Source organism: Schistocerca serialis, chromosome 1, assembly GCF_023864345.2.
Source record: "Schistocerca serialis cubense isolate TAMUIC-IGC-003099 chromosome 1, iqSchSeri2.2, whole genome shotgun sequence".
NCBI lineage: Eukaryota > Metazoa > Arthropoda > Insecta > Orthoptera > Acrididae > Schistocerca > Schistocerca serialis.
Window position 1 is genome coordinate 905826181 of NC_064638.1, and position 22431 is coordinate 905848611.

The 22431-nt window shown below is 41.2% G+C and overlaps 1 protein-coding gene across 3 annotated transcripts in view; it reads right to left on the reverse strand.

The window, feature by feature from the left end:
- LOC126411844 (uncharacterized) overlaps positions 1-22431 on the reverse strand; it is a 180331-nt gene that overhangs the window by 87041 nt on the left and 70859 nt on the right. For all 3 annotated transcript variants that reach the window (XM_050081398.1, XM_050081396.1, XM_050081395.1), the window contains exon 3: positions 2181-2257. In XM_050081398.1, coding sequence (XP_049937355.1) covers positions 2181-2257 — 77 coding nt within the window. The remainder of the gene's footprint in view (positions 1-2180; positions 2258-22431) is intronic.

A 22431-nucleotide genomic window follows, 5' to 3' on the forward strand; every position in this document is an offset into this window, starting at 1 on the left:
AGAGAGTATTCCAGTAAACATTGTCAAAAGCTTTCTCTTCACTATCTGAATAATTTACTGTATCTCATCATACATTTCATCAATTTCTTCATCATCTGCAGAGCTAGTTGGTATATAAACTTGTACTACTTTAGTAGGCGTGGGCCTCATGTCTATCTTGGTCACAATAATGCATTCACTATGCTGTTTGTAGTAGCTTACCCGCACTCCTATTTTTTTATTCATTATTAAACCTACTCCTGCATTACCCCTTTTTGATTTTGTACTTATAACCCTGTCTTCACCTGACCAAAAGTCTTGTTCCTCCTGCCACCGAACTTCACTAATTCCCACTATAACTTCAACCTATCCATTTTCCTTTTTTAATTTTCTAACCTACCTGCCCGGTTAAGGTATCTGACAATCCAAGCTCCGGTCCGTAGAACGCCAGTTTTCTTTCTCCTGATAACGATGTCCTCTTGAGTAGTTCCCACCCAGAGATCCGAATGGGGGACTATTTTACCTCCAGAATATTTTACCCAAGAGGATGCCATCATTATTTAACCATACAGTAAAGTTGCATGCCCTCGGGAAAAATTACGGCTGTAGTTTTACCTTGTTTTCAGCCATTCACAGTACCAGCACAGCAAGGCCATTTCAGTTAGTGTTACAAGGCCAGAACAGTGAATCATCCAAACTGTTGCCCCTGCAACTACTGAAAACGCTCCTGCCCCTCTTCAGGAACCATATGTTTGTCTGGCCTCTCAACAGATACCCCTCTGTTGTGGTCGTATCTACGGTACGCCTACCTGCATCGCTGAGGCACGCATGCCTCCCCACCAACGGCAAGGTCCATGGTTCATGGGGGTAGGGGGGGGACTTTGTTTTATGCTGTTAAAATAAAATTTTTAATAATTTCGATTTTTTGATGTCCTGTAATGCAGGAACTATTTAGTTGTAGGTGCAAAAATACTGAACAGGACTTTTCCTGTGGCAAATTTAATGTATTTTAATTTTGTATTGGGAAACATTTTCACTAGAAGCCATAATTACTGAAATCTTAAAAAAACAAAAATTTGCATTAAATGCCCCCCCCCCCCCCCCCTACTATCACCCCATCAGTCAGGTTTTTCCGTGACCCTCCCCCCATACCCCCAAACACCGTTCAAAAATTTGCGACTACATGAATTAAGTTTTCACTAACTTTCATAAAACACACCACTTTCAACTTACAGAATTGAAGATACAGTGCCTGGTATAATTGGCTCATAATGCATTTTTGTATGTGTATTCTCATACACAATTTACTTACAATCATGGCATTAGTTCTAAAATATTACATTTTGTTTTGCAATATTTATGACTTAACTATGCAGCTATCTCAATGAGCTATTTATGTCAGAGATGTAAGTCTGATTACACTTTTTTACCTTTGATAAACACAGTTTTATTGATGTAAGTATTTCAGGCTATATTCTGTCCTGAACTCTCTATACATTAAATAATTTTATCCATATTATCAATATATTTTTTTGTTTGGAACTCCAGTTTATTTCTTGGCTTTTTTGTCATGTGTAGATCTCTAAACAATGGAAAATCCAGGATGGAATGTAAAAATCAGAGAAGGAAAGTTGCTACTCACCATACAGCGCAGAGATTCAGAGTTGCGATAGGCATAACAAAAAGATTCACACAACTGAGTGCGGTTTCAGTTCTCTGAGACTGCAGAGAGAGAGAGAGAGAGAGAGAGAGAGAGAGAGAGAGAGAGAGAGAGAGAGAGTGTGTGTGTGTGTGTGTGTGTGTGTGTGTGTGTGTGTGTGTGAGCGCGCGCGCGCGCGCGCAATCGTATGAATCTTTTTGTTGTGCCTATCTCGACTCAGCATCTCCGCTATATAACTCGTCTAAAATGTTCATATGGCTCCCCCTTCCACTCTATGAAGAAGGGTACGGCTACTGCTTATGTCTAATTCAGAGTACTGTTTGCAAGATGAGTAGTCAATTTGGAGAGATTGGTTTGCTTTTGTTTCTATGTTCATCAGAATGTAACAGCAGTTAATGATATTCAAATGAAGAAGGAATAAAAATGGTTAGTTCGTGCACGACATGTAGCCTACAGTGTGTCACAGGAGAAGTGATGAGGAGGATACTTCACTTTAAAGAGGACAACAGCTATTTAAATAAAATTTATGCAACTATTTTACCTTCATCACATTTCTTCCTGATGCGAAGAGCTGCCGTTGTGTCACTTTCTTAGCAGAATGTGGTAGCAACAGTCCACCTAAAATATGAATGAAACATTCATTTATCATCCTCTTTGACATTTAAATAATGGTGTGAGGACTGATCAACTCTCACTGTACTAATAATGTCTGGTAAGTGTGGTGAAAATATGTTTAAGATCTCCTTTTACAAACACATTCTTCATTCCTGATTATACATTTTTTCCTATAACCTTTCAGGAAAACATGTCAACCACTGCAAAACAGTAGTTGATAGCAATGATTATTTTCTCACTGAATGCACATTTATTTCCATTCTAGAAGACAATCAAGGATGAGGAAGCAATTTAAATCCCAAATCAAACATTTCTGTCACTTAAAATTTTAACTTTTTCCTCTTTAGATGTCACTGAACATTTAATTTTCTATTTCTCTATTAAGCTCAAATATTCAGCGTCACATGATGCTGGTGGTACGTTTTATTTTTCTTTAGAAATAATGTTGGTATCTGTATTATTAAAGCATGATTCCAAGTCTCTTCTAATTTTGTTTGAAATTTGTTGTACCTTACTTTCAATAAGTGCTTTTCTTTTTCTGTTACTTAATTTTATTATTTTCGAAGCAGGAGATATGTCTAACTTAGAACAAGCAAACTCCAATATGCTAACAGTTCCCTCATTAAGAATATAAATGTCATTAACAAGTTTACACGATTCTGGTTCTGGATTCACAACAAATGTTTTTGAGTAATAATTTGGGCACAGAGAATTTCCAGGAATCACATTACGTTTCACTTGGGAAGCTGTTTCACTCTCACACAATAAGGACAAATGTTCAAGTTTTACTTCCCTCAAACCTTTGGTGATAGACTTTTTATGAACTTTAAGTGGATCACAGCACTTTCTTCCAAAAATGTGGTTGTACTTCAGAATATATTTCTTCTCAAGATACTCACACACACTGATGTTACAGAAGAACTTACTCGAAATTTAAACAAAGTTTGTCTACCTTCATCAAAGTCATTGACATTTTTTAAGTTTTTTGAAACTGAGCTGTAAACTGTTTTGTGATACACTTCACTTGCTATCTGCCTAACTAAGCACTGTTCATCCATGTTATTGCATTCCAGTTAATCTCTCAAAATTAATTACAAATTACACATAGAACAAAGCACATAACAAATTCTACACTTTCAATGAAGTATGTACATTCAGAACAGACTAACTACAACAATGCCACACACAGCAATAATGTACTTCTACAATGCCACACCCAGCAAATAATGTACTTCTCTATTGACAAACCTAAATCTAAATGGGCATTTTTATTACCATAGAACAAAAGCAAAAGCTCCTATTGTTTAATATATTGCATAATTAAAAATAAATAAACTAAATGAATATTGGGTGATAGTGTTAACTAAATATATGTCACAATTAAATTTTATCATAATGAAACAACAAACCAGGTAAACCGGCAACAGCCATAAGATCAGTTTTAGAGTAATGTGAATTATTTCTTCATTTTCAAAAATTCATATCTCTGTTCAGTCAGATATCAATGTTGAAATTTTTACAGTACATTGCTATCATATAGGTGTACGAACTGTGCAAAAATCATATTTTTTATATTCGGTCCCACATGAGATAACTAACACCGAACTTCACAAAAAATGAAAATTTTCAAATTTCAAAAATTCATAAAAAATTAAGGAAACATTTATAAGTGTTATTGCTCTACATGAGGCTAGTAGTGTATGATATCTAACTATTGGAAAAAATTGACTCTCCTTGCTTGTTATTTTTGGGCCTAGAAAATGGATTTTTGAAAATTTGGATACCAAACCTTGGAGGTCATTTTGACTGGTTATTTTTGAATTTAGGGTATTTTGTGTAATAGACTATGATGTATAGGACACTTTTCTAAAAACACTTTTCTAAAAACTATCATGTCAATTGCAATGTTGTAACTTGACCCAGTGCAGAGATATTCAAATTTTCGCTAATGTTTCCAGACTGAAAAATCGTAGCCCGCCTACAAATAAAAATGGCCCCCATCCAGGAAAGTTGCAAGATAAATTATTTTAAAAAACTGTTTTTAACTTCTCAAATATAGGACAACATATATAAAAAATTAAAATATTTTAAAATGGTCAAGCAACCATCACTGGACCACTTCATATGGATTGAACCAAACGCTATTAAAAAAGAATGGAACTATTGTCATTCGAGAAGTCCCTTGAGCTGACAGGTAATAATTTAAATATATTGGTAACACACTAAAATAGATCAGAATCAGGTGCTAACAAATGAAGAAGCTTTGCATTGCTATTTTAGATTATCCAATGTGTGCTACAAGGAATGGCCTATGTTCAGGAATATGACAGGAATGATCACTAAAAGCACAAAAAGTCTAGCAAACATGGGCTCTAAAGTGCAAACATCAAGAGATATGAGCCCTTTTTCAGTAGAAGAGGCATTTCAGAGCAGTGAAGATGAACAACAGCGCATAGATCTTAACACACTGCATACATTTTAGAGGCCTTGTTTACTCTACTTTTTCATTTTGAATGCCCATTCTTGTCATATACCTGAGTAGTGACCATTTATCCTAGGATACCCTATATAGATTTGCAAAAGATAAAAATTATAAATATTCAAGAAGTACTAGATTAAAAAATGCTCTCCAGCATACACAAGAGTTGAAATAAAATTGTGTTGCTATAAGTAATTAAATCAGAAAAGCATCAGCAAGGAAGTTAAAAATCGAAGAGCAGTATGAACATTATAATAAATCATCGGATAAATCATAAGAATGTTTTTCTTTAAAATCAATTTATTCATTCAGAAGGTTTTGGAGCTGACTTTTGTGTCAAGTGTAAATCTCTACTTATTGAATGACAGCTCCATTATTTTTAATATGTTTTATAAAATCCTATTTTGATCTCTTAAAAAAGTTCTTATACAGGTTGTGTGTGAATGCAATTTTATTCAAGCACACAACGTAACAGTTAATTACAATGAGTAATCGTAATCCCAAAACTGTTAAGTGCATCTGTGTCTATACCTCTTCCTCTTTAGCTCAGAGGCACTGCAAAAAATCAAACAGTTTACACTGCACACATGAAATATTTAGCTGACAATTCCTTGTTCACATCACTCTCCCCCAAGTGTCAACAGAATTTGGGGTTGAAATGTATCCTCCTCAATGAGGACCATAACGAATGGTCGCACTTGTAATGTCGATATGTCACAGTACAGTGTCATGTTCGAGCTCGGTACTTGGGTGCGTCTGAGCAGGCAACAGCTAGTGTGAAGCTTTGTGACTTGGTTCCATTTAATGGACTGGCAGTTGTCAGTGGTCAACAGTGGGTGCATCCTGAAAAGAGCCAGCTGTACAGTGGGTGCATCCTGAAAAGATGCCAGCTGTGGCAGCTATACTTTATGTTGGTGGGTAAGGCCTGGTGAAACTGATGTTATTTTGAGTGGCCGTATAGTGCAACTGACAGAGCTCGCAGCCATTCATAGACTAGTTGCCTATGGTGGATGCTTCTGATAAACATCTGATTGAGTTTAATAATGAAAACTGTGGACATGGTGTCTGCTTTCAAGGTGATTCAAACTGTGTTTGAACAAGTGCTTCACTAGTTCAGTTGAAACTGTGGTAGTAACTGTACCTTTAGGAGTCCTAGATTTTGAGGGCTGCGGGCATCCACTTGTTTGGTTAACTTGCCTAGAGATTACTTTGCTTGTTCAGATATTGGCTCACTTCCTTGGTTAACAGCAACTTTTTCAGTACCTGCCCCTTTGACTGGCCAAAGCTAAATTGTTTTGATTGGGTTTTATTCAGAAACTGGGGTAAGCCATTTCCTTCAAGATTGGGTTCTTCTAGCCGTTGTGAGATTTATATGGTTCCATTAGTCATTGCCGAGTTCAATGAACTGAAGTTAGTTTAATTATAGCAGTGCTCACTAATCAATTTACTTCCTTAAAATTTTACTGTTAAATATTTTAAATTTCTTTAAAAGATGGAGCTCTTCTAGTTACTATCCTCCGAGTCATTACTACACTGAAGTTCTTAATCACACAGGGTGTATACGCAGACAAGGAAAAAAAAAATTCCCGGATTTCCTGACTAAAAGTACACTTTCTACCAGATGAAAACACACTTTTTCCACGTTAAGTGACAGTATATTTTCCCTCAGAACTGTAAAACTTATCAATCTTTTGAATGGTTATGGTTTTATACATGGTCGTAGAATTTCCCGGCACTTTAGAAGAGTTACAAATTTTTAAACAACTAGAGCTCAAGGATGGTAATATACTGAACGACCAGTTGAACCTTGCTTGTAGACAATTTTTCGAAGGTTTTAAACCTGTACTGTTTATGGTATAACATTAATGCTGGTAACCTTAGTGGTCTATTTTCTCAGGAAGCTATGATGCACTTTCAATGCTTTAAGCTCACTACCCTTTATGTAATGTGGTTTTCTCACAATGTATGGCTGCCACTACATCGGCCCTTATGTGATTTTGTCTGGCTCTAAAACGTTGGTTCCCTGTGAATGTGTATTAACTGGATTGTGGACCAGGGTTCGTAATTCTGTCTTAAGAGCCATTATTGTCAATTTTAAAGTTCTGACATATATACCGTTTGTGGGCTTCACTAACATAGTAATGTAATTTTTATATTTTGGCTGTATATGCCACTGTGCGTAACTCCCTCAGCGTAAGCGCCACCTGCCTTTTTGATGTATAACTACATTAATTGTACCAAGGCTCCCATACTGTTATAACAGGAGTGTTAAACGCTTTCCTTCTTTTTATTGTTACTTTATCTAAGGACCTTATTAATACTGATAATTTACACGTTGCTTTTGTACGCCAATTGGCACATGGTTCGCGCCATGAGCACCACCTGCCCTGGTCGCAGAGTAACTACGCTGGCCGATTACACTCAGTCGGTTGTGAGCTCTGCAAGATCCATGTACTAATTTATATTTAGGTGACAAACCCTATTTCTAGGGCTATATTTTAATTTTGACAAATGGATCTATGCCGACATTTGTAAAAACAGCGATGGTACATTAGTCCTTACTAATGTAAAATTGTAAGTACCAGTCGTCGTTCTCATATTTCTGTAATGCAGAGCTCTCTAATTTATGTTAAAATCCATTGACTTAAGTTTCTTACTTTTCTAATGTAAGCTATGATGTTCATTGTCCTTAGGCCACCTTCTGAAGAAGACAAATTTAAATTTGTTGAAACCTAGGTAAAGAATTCTTTATCCATTGCAACTGGTCGGCTGTTTATAATTTTATTATGTGGAACCGTTGCTGTTGTGCAGCTATGTTTAAAATACATTAAAAGATTTTACATTATGTCATAAAAGAAACAAGACATCATCAGAGGATACCCCAAGAGCATTGGAATGTGCACATTTAAAGTGCATACTTTAAGTGCACATTCATATGTCCAGATTCCCAATGAAGTAGTGCTCAACCTGATATTGTAAGCTTTTCAGTGTGGTTTTCAGGATGTAAATTTTCTTGGAGTACCAGTACTGTATTATCTCATGTTTGGTTCTTTATTAGGGCATAATGCCACATGTGCTAGATGATGAAAACGTGCACTTGAAATGCAGCGAACAGTTGAACCTAACCAATAGTGTGGAATGAAACATTTCGTTTCAAATACACTGACTCCCACAGCAGGAAAGATTAATAAAGGCCAAATATCTGTAGCATACCGACAAAAACAACTTCGTTGTTCTGCAAGGGGATTAATGCTTCACTGTCAGAAAGGTGGAAATAAAATAAAATCTGACACTAATAACAAATTTTGCCTTCCATAATTATGCGAATGTATTTTAATTCACTTGATAGCTTCCGGCCACAGAAATCTGTTTTGTTTTCATTTGACGTGAGAGCATTAAACGAAGAGGAAGCAGTAAGATCACGGGTCACGTGGAGACTACCCACTTCCCCACTATAACTCAACTTTCCCACTATAACTCAGACTGCTCTGCCCATCAACCCCGGATCTATGATATTTCTGAACCGGGACAATACTTGATAGCTTCTACTATAACAAAGAGGAGCGCCTGGAAGAAAATGAGGTAACAGTGCAGCCTCTGCAATAGCAGCTTTTTTCTGACCAATGATGTCTTTTCAACAGTCCAATATAGCATGTCTCCAGACTTAGGAAAAACCTTTTAGCATTGCACTGAGAGATGCTGCCAACAGTGCATGACTGTGTACAAAAAACTGATTAAATTTTGTGAAGCTCAAGAAATGACAAAATTCTCATATTATCGTGGGATGGGGAAACTGAGAGATAGCTTCCACTCTATTTTGAGGTAACAGAATTCCTTGTGATTTGGTAAGGTGTTTACTTCTGTCACTCCAAAGACATATTTTTTCGGGTTAATCACTAAGCCATGTACTTGTAGACTAGTGAACAGTTGCTGTAGATGTGCCATATGCTCTGCCTCATTAGACAACACTACAAGCATGTAATCAATGGAGATGTAACAAAACTCTCAATCTCTAGTTACTTCACACGAAGCACTGGTAAGTCTAAGCAGTACTGCATAATCCGAAGAGCATTCACACAACTTCATGCAGTCCGAATGGAGTGCAAACAGCGGTTTTGGGTATACCTTCCGGTGATGAAAGGCATGGTGAGGTTGATCATGGAGAAAACAGTCTTACCATAAATGTGTATATGTGGCACAGAATATCAGGTATCGTTCTAGCGTTAAAATTAACAAGAGATGGTACCCGTTATTTTTTTTTGGGAGTATACAGAGCCGAGAGGTTTAGTTACTATTTGAAGGGGGAAAGATCCATAGTTCTAACACAAAAGAGAACTCTAGCTTTGCCATCTTTAGTTTTTTTTATTATTTTAGTTTTTTTTTCATATACACAATGAGGCTATGTGCAAACTAGCGGTACTCGTGTAGTGACAAAGTAACGTACCGTTGAGTGTCTTACCAGTGCTGGGGTAGGTGATGACAGGTGATTTCAGGGAACTGATGAATCACCTGCAATCACTATGATGCAAGCATGATTAGGTAACTTGTAGTATCAAGGACGTATCAAACTGTGAAGATATGGTAGGAGGCTATAAATAGATAACAAGTTCACTCCAACAATCTGATACAGGACATCAGCAACAATCAAGCTTCAGACCAATTCTTATCGGAGACTGAAGTTTAGATGTAAGGTGATGTAACCGTAAGTCTTAATGGAAGATCTATTCTCAGTATATAGGTGATTGCCATTAGTATTCTGTGGGGAAGATGAGACTTTGTAGGGATATGAAATGGAATTCTCACATAGGCTTAGTCGTGGGTAAAGCAGGTGATATAATTTGGTTTATTGGTAGAATACTGGGGAAAGTGCAATCAGTTTACAAAAGAGATTGCTTACAAATCATTCTTGCGACCGTTCTAGAATATAGTTCAAGTTTGTCGAACCAGGGGATATTGAAAGTTTAGCAACAAATTTTTCCAAGAAAATCTATCAACAAATTTTCCAAAACTGGCTTTAAATGATGACTCTAGAAATATACTACAACCCCTATATATCACTCAGATAGGGACCGTGAGGATAAGATTAGAATAAATACTGCACACACACAGAGGCATTCAAAAAAAATCATTCTCCCAATGTTCCACATGTGGCTGGAACAGGAAGAAAGCCTAATAACTAACACAATGGGATGTACCCTCAGCCATGCATCTCACAATGGTTTGTAGAATATAGATGTAGATGTAGATGTAAAAGAAAGGTGAAATGAGATCAGCACTTGCATTAATGAGATATTGCAGCTGTTACAAATAGTCAATGGCTGTCCAGCTTGAAATCAGTGACCATCACGACCGATTTCCAGCAGCATTTACCTTATCAGAGTGTGGTCGACATTTCTGAGCTTCAGCTCCAAATTTGTGATACCAGCAAATATTGTCCCAAGTGGATGAACGCTTGTTTCTGCTAGAAGAGTATTGCCATCACAATGCACATGTGAAGCACCGTATTTGTAGGGCTGCAACTTGCTAAGAAAGTTCAGCTACTTGTGCTTGCAGTGGTTACAGAGAAGTCTGTTTTGGCGGAGACAGCTATGACACCCATCAATGGAAACATCTTCAATACCTGACTAGCAGTTTGCGCGAAAGCATTGAGATCACCAGTGCATCCACATCCAAGTACAGGGTGTCCAGAAAAGGACTCCCTGATTTCAAAATTAAATGTCTCGAAAACAAAGATCGATAGAGGAATGCAGTAAACAGTATGTTTATTGTGAAAGCTGTAAGAAGTTTATACAGTAGTTTGAAATAATAGATACAAAAGCTGCTAACAGATGGCGCTGTACGCGGTACAGCTCATATCAGCATACATAAGTGAAATAATCGTATGAAAACAATCTTTGCAAACAATCACATCACAATGTTTTCAAAACATTCACCATTGATTAGCAAAGGCAACCCTTTGTTGCACAGCTCGTACGGGTATGGCCTGGTGCGTTTGAATTTTGAATGGAAACATGTGTAGGCTCTTTCTCAGTATTTTCTGTGTGCTGGAACGCTTCAAACCAGTCTCAGATGCAATTCTACGGACGGATGACATTGGATTTCGCTGAATAATTCCAGAAACTGTGGCAATATTTTCAAGCATAACTGTGGTTTGCTTGCGGCCAACAGGCCCCACTAGATCATCAGTTACGCTGCCTGTTCGTTGAAATTTTGCGAAGAGCGTATGAATGGTTTTCGCATCGGGTCCTTTTGGAACATTAAATCGTGCTTGAAAACTTCGCCTTGTTGCCGTAGGACTCTCTTCTAACCTGTGGTACTCTACCACCAGAAAAACGCGTTTTTCAATGGAGTACATGGTTTTAATCTCTTCCTTCGGTACGCTAACCTCCTTTCACGTTTCAATAGTGGAACTGATCGCTCTGGGCTTCGGGTCACTATTTATACTAGGCATTACGTATGGCGATTACAGCGCCATCTGTTAGCAGCTTTTGTAACTATTATTTCAAACTGCTGCATAAACTTCTTACAGCTTTCACAATAAACATACCGTTTACTGCATTCCTCTATCGATCTTTGTTTTCGAGATGTTTAATTTTGAAATCAGGGACTCCTTTTCTGGACACCCTGTATAACAGCCGTATATTCCACAGAATATCATAATTGTGTTGCCTGCCAGTTTGTGAAGGCAACAAAGTAGTTGAGATGATGGGACACTGCCGAGTTCCTCAATGCAGAGCAAGTTTTCAGGTAGCTTAGTTTATGACTGTGACAATTGCATTATAAGTGTGTGCTAGATAGTCTTATCTTCCAATGCTTGGCAGTGAAACCAGGATGTCCTCTACTTCCGTAGCCATTGGCTCATTAAGTGCAGCCACCGGATAACTGTATGAGCTTTGTCGAGGGACGTTGCCCCAGCAAATTATGGCCCCAAGGCAAATTGGCTTCTAGGTGGATAAAACACAGTACAGGATTATTTGACCAGCAAGGTGGTGGTTTCACACCAATCTAAGGATCATGTTTGCTACTAGGAAGTTAATATTTGTCACGGCTCGCGTTGATTATGTGATGTGGTTGCTCACAAGTGATTTTGCATGACCCAGTTGATACAAAAGCTTATGTACAGTTTTATTGCTCTGATGCACAATTCAATTCTTCCGCATGCTACGTTATCGTTCTGACACGATTCAAAAAAAGTGGAGTCAGCAAATGTGTGTAAATGCCATGAACTGCTACATGCGAAAGGGAGAGATGTTAGATATACTTGGGTGACAAATTGGCAGTATGGCTGCATACTGGTTGAAGAGTATTCTTCCTTTCGGTACAGTAGTAACCAGCTTTGATCTTTCTTTGTCAGAATTCCGACAGACTCTCTCAGTGTGGTCATGGAAGAGTAACAATTGATAGAATTCAGAACTTCTGCCTTAGTCTCCTGCTTTCTTCACTCAAAAGACCTTTGCTCTTGCTACTCAAAATGCTGCAAGGTTTTATGCTGACAGCCTGCACCTTAATCTTCAGAATTCCTTACTCCATCACAGCACACACAATCTTCTAAACTGACTAGACTCTGGGAAGGATTATTCAATGCCTTGATAAATCTAAAGTAAATCATCTAATGGACATAGCTGCATTTTTCAAACATGCCCACTGAATATATAGCCTCCAGATCGAATCAAATTCTTTTCACAATTGCCAATACAAATCCAAAAGCACTGTAAAGGATGAGCCAGACAACAGGAGATTTTACTTTATTATATGAGCCTCCAACCAGTAACTTCATTTTTCCATTGCGGCCAAGCCACGGCCGGCAGCGTTAGCTGCCTGTAAATTCTTTCGTCCCACGATCTAGTAACAGGAAGTCAGCACCGAGAAAGGGCACCTTGTTCACGCGCCTCTCTCGTGTGCTGACGAGGTAACGCCGTCCCAGGCGTCGCTTAGCAGGCAACGCTCTGGAAAGTTCCATGCCGCCCGCACGGTTTGCTCGGTCCTGACCAATCAGGGTGGAGGAAGCCGCGTGGTGCGTCGAACATACCCGGCCGCCCGTCGCCGGGCCCGCTCTCTTGTATTCTTGCTCACCCGTGAGTCGGATGCGCGCCCTGTAGCATTGATCATCTCCCGCTTCTCCCGGTGCTGCGGCACTGTGGACTTAGTTTTGGCAGACAACCACTTTCGGTAGCTTCGCGAACAATGTTCGCCAAATTGCAAGCTCTGGCTCACCCTCACCTCCCTAGGCCTATGTAGCCCCTTTCATCATGCTTTAGCCAATAAATGGCCTTTCTCTAAAAATTACACTATTATTCCATAACGCCCACCGCCTGCCCATACCCGCCATCCTGTACAATTGGTGTCAGAAGTTTGGATACGTTCCCGTAGTGACTTTGTCACTACACAAAATTTTTCCCGGCGAGACGCCGTGAACTTCGCGCATGGAATGCGCCAACCGGTTGCCACGTTTGCTCCACGTGGGCCGTGGCTGCTCCACTAAACACGCACAGGGCGCGTGCTGCAGCGAGGCAGCCCACGCTAGTCAGCCACGTGAGCCGGACGCCGCCGCGGTGCCCGCTGCCTGAGTTCGAGGGGCCTGCGCTGCGCTGCCCGACCGGCCGGGCCGCCGTCATCCGCCGCCGTCATCCGCCACGCCGCCGCCGCCCGCCGCTGTCACCGACGCGCCAGGGGCTGCCGCCATCGCCGACCGGCCGAGCCAGCGCCGTCCGCCGCCAACAAATCTGCCGCCGCCCGAGGGTCCGGACACCGCCGCCGCCGCCCGCTACCGCCCGCCGACCACCGACCACCGCCGCCGCAGTCACTGCACCGCGCCGTCGCCGCCACCAATGCGTCGCACCGCCGCCATCACCATGTAAGTCGCCGCGATGCTTACAACTATATCTTCGACGATCTTCCGCCGCTGGATTGAGAATCTTTGTGGCCGTCCTTTTTTTGTAACAATCATTACTTTTTTCTGGTCACTAGCGTCCCATAAAATTGTAAACATGCCGATGGGAACACGAGCGACGGAACGGGATACCCCCGTAGAGGCATCTGTCTCGCAAGACCCGCTCGAGGCCATAAATGCACAAATGCGCCAGTTATTCGCACAAAATCAGGAGCTACTTGAGCAAAACCGTGTCTTGAAACAGACGCTGGAAGCTAGTGCGCGAACTTCCATACCTGTGGCTAGCTCCGCCCCTGCAACTAACACTAATTCTGTCTCTAATACAAACGCCACAATTTCTGCTAACATGGCGACTGTAAGCAATTTTCCTGCGGCTGATTTCATTCCCACCTTTTCTGGGAAGTCCCACGAAAATGTAGCTATGTTCTTACAAAATATTCGTGATGTGGGTCGCACGTGTGCCTGGCCGGATGATCTATTGGTCAATGTAGCCAGACTCAAGTTGACAGGGGAAGCCCGAATGTTCATAGAAACAGTGGACGAATTGCGTGACACGCACGAATTTGAAGTATTGGCCCGCGGATTGACTACGCGTTATTCCGATACCAGAGGTACCGCACATTACAGAGATCAATTATCAACCCTTAGGCAGAAGCCTAATGAGGATTTTGATGCCTTTGCAGATCGCATACGAGCAGTATCTTGTCGTACCTACAAGCTAGGTGAAAATGCTAGTGAAAACAGAATTTTGCGTTCAGAAGCCGAAGCGCGTGCAATTGATGCCTTTGTCCGCGGTATTGACCCCCGCATCGGAGGAGAAGTCAAAGCAGCCTCCCCCACTTCTCTGTTTGAAGCTGTTCGTTTGGCAATGCTTCGCGAAGAGGTGTTGCGTTTTTGCGCTGCCGCCCCGCCCCCATCGGACCCAGTACCGGTCCCAGCAAAAGAAGTATTTTGTCAGCGTTGTGGGAAGCCCAACCATACGGCAATGCGCTGTCGCGCGCCGTATTGCACTATTTGCCAGACAGTAGGTCATGCTAATAATGTTTGCTCCACAAAGTCACCATTTTCAAATCAGATGCGCGGCCACCGCCGCAACGCGGGGTCGAATCAGGGAAACGCTTGGGGGGCAGGTTCCGCCACCCACCCGCGCCCCCGACAAAAATAATACACCCAGTTAGGACCGAAAAATGTAAAGAGGTGGAACACGTTAGTCTATTTGGCGTACTCGGGAACAAATCAGTTAGAATTTTAGTTGATACTGGTGCTCAAGTTAGTGTATTGTTTGTGGAGAAAAATGATCGAAGGGTGTTACAGCCACCCCGGTACCATATCAGTGGCCTTGGAGAGGAAGTAATTGTCCCTGCAGGTTCGTGTGTAGTGAACCTGCAAATCGACGAGGGTAAATACAGTCAGATGATGGAGGTAGTAAGGCTAAAGAAGGGTGAATTTGACATCATACTAGGGAATGACTTCCTGCACCGTTATCAGGGGATAGTGGATTATCGAACGCGAACTGTGCAGTTCGGCGAAGCAATTCACCGATTTGGCAGTGCGCACCCCCGTCAGACGCGAGGGAGCTGCGAAAGGCGCCGTTCACAGTCTCCTATAAAACCGCAGATGTGGGCGATAAAAACCACTGACCCTGTGAGGATAAAAGGCGGAAGTGGAAAGATTCTCTGGATAGATGTCAAAAATCAAGAACAGCCTAATACAGACATTCTGGTTGACCCGCTCACCCAGAATGATGGTTTAGATCGTCAGTCAGTACATATAAAGAGAAGTATCTGCCGACCGGAAAGGAGACAGAAGGGTTTTGCGATACCAGTAAGTATAGATAATTTTGGTGTAGAAGATGTTGTGATACCGAAGGGTACTATTGTTGCCAGTGGTCAGGAAATTTTTGAGGAAATAAGAGGAGCTGAGAAGCAGCGAAATAAAGATAAGAAAGGAAGGAAAGGAAAGAAATATTCAGTTAGAGAAGTGCGATATGTCGCGTCGACGATAAGGAGTCAGTTAGCAGAGAAGTTAGGTCATCTAAACAGTGAGGAGAAAAGGATGTTGCAGCCGGTATTAGAGGAATTTTTGTGGTTGTTTGAAGAGAGGCAGTTTCTACCGGCTACGGATTTGGTTCAGCACGAAATTCCGACCGGAGAAGCTCGGCCAATTGCACAAAAACCTTACCGTATACCATATCATTTGCAGTCTGTAGTTGAAGATACGATTCAGCGGCAATTAGCAGCAGGAATCATACAACCCTCCTCGAATGCGTGGGCGTCCCCCGTGGTCGTTGTGCCAAAGAAATCAGTAAATGGGGAGAAAGCCTATCGCCTATGTGTCGATATGCGGGCAGTAAATCGGGTAACGACACCAGACACATATCCGTTACCGCGCATTGATGAAACATTGGACCGATTGGGCAACTGTAAGTATTTTACCACCCTTGATTTGCGTTCTGGGTACCATCAGATCCCTGTTGCACCCCAGGACCGCCATAAAACTGCTTTTGTTGTACCTACAGGATTGTATGAATTTGTAAGGATGCCATTTGGATTGAGAAACGCCCCTGCCACTTTTCAAAGATTTGCAGACTTGCTGCTGCGTGGGTTGAAACCTACAACCTGCTTGGTGTATTTAGATGACATTATTATTTTTTCTAAAACGATAAAAGAACATGCAGAAAGACTGAGGGATGTTTTGCAAAGGTTAAAAGGAGCTCATTTGAGTGTAAAATTAGAAAAGTGTGCTTTCGCCCAGTCACAAGTACAATATTTAGGTCATATAATAAGTGGAGAAGGTGTCAAACCGGACCCCCGTTTGACCACCGCAGTAAAGGAATTCCCAACACCGACAAATGTCAAAGAACTACAGTCATTTTTAGGCCTTGCAAACTACTACAGACGTTTCGTGAATAATTATGCCACCCTTGCTAAGCCCCTGACTAATTTATTGAAAAAAGGAGTTAGTTTTATTTGGACCAAAGAATGTGATAAAGCTATGCAACAAATTCAACATGTTTTAACTAGAGCCCCTGTACTAGCGTACCCGGATTTTGAAAAACCATTCATACTGTCAGTGGACGCCTCAGATTATGCTGTAGGAGCCATCCTGTCACAAGAGATAGATGGCGAAGAACGACCAATTGGTTATGCGTCTCGACAGCTTAATAAAGCAGAGTCAAATTACAGCACAACTGAGAAGGAACTACTAGCACTCATGTTTGGTGTAACTTATTTCCGATGTTATTTGTATGGGAGAAAATTCACTGTCATCACTGATCACGCCGCGTTACAGTGGATGTTGAGCTTAAAAGACCCTAGTAGTAGGCTAACTCGTTGGGCTTTGAAATTGAGCGAATTTGAGTATGAGGTGAAACACAAACCGGGCAAGTTACATCAGAACGCCGACGCATTAAGCCGAAAGGTCAGAGTGATCGTAGCTAATGACGTTTCTATTGAAGAATTAAGGGAGGCACAGCAAAGAGACGTCGAATGTCAGAAGTATGTGGCTTTGCCTGAATTTTCCGTTGAAGATGGAATTTTATATCGAAAGACCCACTTGGGCAAACAGGCAGTAATCCCGAAAGAATTACGTTCCAAGATTATCGCACAGTGTCACGATAGCCTGCAGGCATGTCATAACGGCCTTCGCGCCACAAACTGCCGAATAGCCGCCCGTTATTTCTGGGCAGGAAGACGGAAAGACGTGCAAAAGTATATACAAAATTGTCTACCTTGTGTTAAGAGGTCCTTACCATCTCGAACGAAAGTGCCTTTACAGCAGGTACCAGAAGCCACTTATCCCTGGGCAGTAGTAGCAGCAGATATTGTCGGTCCTTTCCCTGTGAGCCCCCAAAATAATCGGTATATTCTGTCCCTTATAGATCATTTCTCTAGGTTCTTGATTCTCATTCCTATACCAGATATGTCCGCTGAAACAGTAGCGCGTGCTTTTGTCACCCATTTGGTGTTACCATACGGAAGCCCTGAAGCTGTAGTCACAGACCAGGGTACGAATTTCATGTCTGCGGTATTTACCGAAGTTTGTCGGTTATTGCGAATTAAAAAGTGGCGAACGACACCGTTCCACCCAAAAGCAAACGGTCGCCTGGAACGAGTCCACCGCACCGTTATGCGCATGCTGTCTTACTATGTTAATAAACATCACTCTGACTGGGACAAGTATGTTCAATACGTCACGTCAGCATATAACAGCCGTGTCCATGAAGCTACAGGGTACTCACCTTATGAAGCAGTATATGGCCGCCCTATGAATTCGCCTTTTGAAATTGACAAACTGCCCCCTGGAATTAAATCCAAAGATGTGAAAGGTCTAGCTCGACGTCTAAAATCCATTTGGAAAAAAGTAAGAGGGAACAATGCCCGAGCCACCGCCCAACAGCTAAAGAGAAGTAATCAAAAAGCAAAAATGCCTGAGTACAAGGTAGGAGACCTAGTTATGTTAAGCAATCCAGTAGTAAAAAAGGGAAGAACCAAAAAGTTTACACTTACTTATGAAGGACCGTACCGTATCATCCGGCTTACTTCACCGGTAAATGCGGAAATTCAGTTAGCGGAACGCACAGTGATCGTTCATTTTGACAGATTGAAACAGTATAAAGGACCCGAGCCACCCCCACCTAACAGTGAAACCGGGCCTATTACGCCAGTAGTTCCACCCAAAAAAGCAAGAAAGAAGGTAATACAACCGCCTAGACAGCAACGTAGATATGCTCTAAGGTCAAACCCCTATGATTTGCGTTCCTGAAAGTAGGTCTGGAATGGTATGTAAACAGTTGGAAAAGTCCTGCATGCAGCAAGAGAATTAATTGAGGGAAAACACCGTAGTTACTATACATTTAATTAAATTGTGCATGTTAGTTATAAGTAGACATAAGAATTGGCAACTGTTGGTAACTGGTAATAGAATTTATGACGTCACATGTTAATGGAAGTGACTGAAGTTATGTGATCATTTTGTCTTGTCATTTAACGTCTCCAGTCATGTTATCGTAGCAGTCGAGAATTAAAACCACAAACATTCTTTAATCATGGAATTAAGGTGAAAGTTGTCCTTGTCAAAAGAACACGTAGAGAAAGAATCAGTTAATCTTGTATATTTCAAAGAGATTCACATTTCACCCATTAATTTAGTGAATAGTGCACGAACACAGGTATTAAAGCTTTACCATAAAAACATGATAGTAATACGCCTTCGTAACTGCCAGTAGATCAGTGACTACATGCAGCCGTCTACCTGTACTTTGAAAGACGCCCTATTACATGTATGTTTTGCAAAATGATCACACAACGATAATAACAAGAATAAATACGTCCAAGTTAAACAACAAATAGGCTACTCTAAAGTAAAAGGAGTCTTCCTGAAGTGCTATTTTATTGTTTTCGTGATGCGATGTTGAACAGACAACGAGGTAAGTTTTTTGGTACCACGTATTTCTGTATATTAAATGCCACGGAAGGAGTGCGTAAATACCTCCACTGTGGTCTACAGCTGTTCACATGCGCCGAGTCCCGCCCCTCCCTATCAGCTGGCGACGCGGCCCCCTCCCCTCTCCATCCACCGGCCTGCCGAGAGAGCGGCCATTGCAGTTCCCCCTTCCCCACCCACCGCCTCTGTCCTTGGTGCGTGCAGCATCTGCACCTCTCCCCTCGCCCCACCTCACCCCAATACCTACGCCCTGCAGGCCACGTGCCTCAGCCACGCTACACATTCGTACATTCGTACGTTGCAGTTTAAACAGCAAACCTAAAGGGATAGTTATAGAAATAAAATCACCAGCTTAATATTGCCCTACAGATTTTATTAGTCTTATCTAAAGACGGGAATCTATGTGTATTGTCTATTTAAATTTTCAGTATGGAACAAAAATCGTGAGAGAGAACTTTTCCTGGTACGCATTGTCTAAGCCATCAGGATTAGAAAACCTTGGAATTTCAGATCGATCTCCGGCTATGTTGTATGACCACCACGGTTAATAAACGGATCTATATGGCGTCAAGAAAGCCGGCACTTGCCGCTATATCTGTCCTGTAAACGACCGCTGTGTGGGAAACGCGTTAGCCAAGGAGTTGGGTTTGGAATGCCATCGCAAAATACAGTTTATCTAGAAGCCTAACACCTGCCAGTTACCTAAATTTTAGAAGAACAGAGTGTTTAAGTAAAAGAATTGGAACCTGGTAGTTTTGTGACCTCTAGCGATTGAAGTTATTAGAGTCCCTTAGAAAAGAACATCCTCCATGCATAACTGTCGTGAACAACATAAGATAACTCTGGAAGGAAATTTTGTGACTGTACCGAGAGGTTAACTCCACGCGTAGTAAGAGGACGGACCCAGCATGAACGCCAGTTATGCAGCCGAGCCAGTGAAACCGGACGCAGCCGTACTGTCAGCTGTGCTGTCAGCAACTTACAATCTCACGAGCGCGACGCGTGTCGCACCTTAGCACCTCAAGCTGCACTGAATCTCAACACAGAAATTCTTAACCATTATATAACGAACCCTATGAATAACGTTATGCATATTTTCAATAGTCAGGAACTTACTTTGCTCCCTACATACTATTTATATGACAAATGAACTCTAATTTTATTAAAAACCAAAGCACCGACAGGTAAGTCATATCGACGTCTTCGAGATGCAACCAGCTTCGTCATATCCTAGAACGATTGACTGGGTGACTGATAATCACAAATATTTGCAAAAACAAATCAACACAGGAAACGGTTTATCACACGTTTAATAGTTATTGGTCTGTCCATTGAAGGAGACATAAAATCATTTTTCATCAGAATCTTCTTAAAGGAAGTATTAACGTGACATTACACTATTCCACGGCATTACACACAACATTGCCATTACTTAATGACAGTGTTCTTGTGGGTAGAAGTACCAAAGATCGGTTGGAATGAAAATACAAACGAGAGCTTAAAGGAATACCAGGGGATACTTGCATTCATTTTGCTACAAATGTAACTGGAGGATAAGGAAGTTTTGTTTGAAGGAAATATTATTTTGAACTTTTGCTTTTGTTGCGGTTTTGCCATGTCTTGTATCACTATGACGAGTTGCCAATTACTTATGTCTAATTACTTGTGTCCAATTACTTAAGTCCATGTATTATCTTATTGTTGTTCATTTTGACTGTTTTATTACTACCCATTTAGAGAATTTTGCTAAAGTTTTGCCAGCAGCAGTAATTTAGTATTTGTATCATCCTAGTGTTTCCATGTGTCACTGTGTTACTATATTGGTGAGGATAATCATTTTGTAGGATTTCAAGTATGCTAGAGTAAGTTCCCGAGTACTGCCAATTATTTGTTTAATAATAATGATGTCTTAGGTGATAAATTGTTTTGGAAGAGTAATTTAGGATGTAACCATGCTTTATTTTGATTTGTATTTGAATGTTTATCTGGAGGGACATACCACATGCCTACCCCCGTGATAGATAACGTAAACAGAGTGAATCACACCCACAGAACGAGCAAGCTTTGGCCATATACCTAGTCTGTTGGATGAACAAGAGAACCACACCCGCAAGGGCACGTACCTTACGTGACGCGGCTGGCACCCGCGCGGTCCCTTAGCTGTCTGTGTCGTTTCTTCACTTTTCTGTTTCGCGACATAGTCCGTTCTACCCACTTTCATCTTTCCACTATCAACAGAACAACCCTTGAAGAGTCATACACCACCCGCAAGGGCACGTACCTTACGTGACGCGGCTGGCACCCGCGCGGTCCCTTAGCTGTCTGTGTCGTTTCTTCACTTTTCCGTTTCGCGACATAGTCCGTTCTACCCACTTTGATCTGTCAACTTTCAACACACAAAACTATTCAGCCCAGACTTTGATCTTCCATGTCGAAGAAGAGTTCATGAGAACAGTGTTCTCTCTGACGACAGCTGATCAGGCAACGTCAGATGCGAACCGCGTCTAGCCCGCAGCTAAACGCCAGTAAGCGGAAATCTCTGTTCAAAACCTTGAGCCTTCTTTGTTTTCCCATTGTATTTTCCGAAGGAATACCGACTATTGAAGAAGTAGCATTTAACTGTATGACGTGTCCCAGGACACTGCGAGATAACCAATGATAGACGGAGTTTTAAGCAACCAGCTGGGCCCAAGGAGGCCAGCACCATGGAGTTATAGAGATGGCGAGTTTAGTCGCAAAATGTTGAGAGGATGAAGACGGCGAATTTGGTCGCAAAGTTAGTCGCAAGATGTTGAGAGAATGAAGACGGTGAATTTTGTCGCGCAGTAAAGTTTTGTTTTAAGTGAGAGAAGTCGTGTTTTAGGAAGAAGTAAGTAGCAGCTATCTTGGAGTCGCAGAATTGTCATATACACAGTTAAGTAGGCGATAACGTCGTGTCAATGATGCGCCGTGCGCTAAACCTTCATAAAGGAAAAGTCCTTCAGAAATTACGCTCAAATTATATTGTAATCCAATTTCTTACGCTTTCTGTCTCCACTATGGAAATCTCTAGATTCCCTTCGAGTTTTGTTTCTCTCCTTTCGCTAGCAACAGCGTTGACATCCTACGACACAATCTACGCCCCACCTGCACCAATCTGGTGTCACTTTTCTTTGTCAGTCTCACTTAATGGTGTTCAGCAAATATATTGAGTTACGAGAAAATTCTTCTCAAAATGTGAATGATATTACACTTGGATGGTTAGCCCAAGGAGACAGTTAACTTTTTTTTCAGTTATTGATATGGTATTTGCAACAATTTGATATGATACTTGTGTGCTTCATTTCTATATTTATGTATGTTAATTTAATTTTAAACAGAACT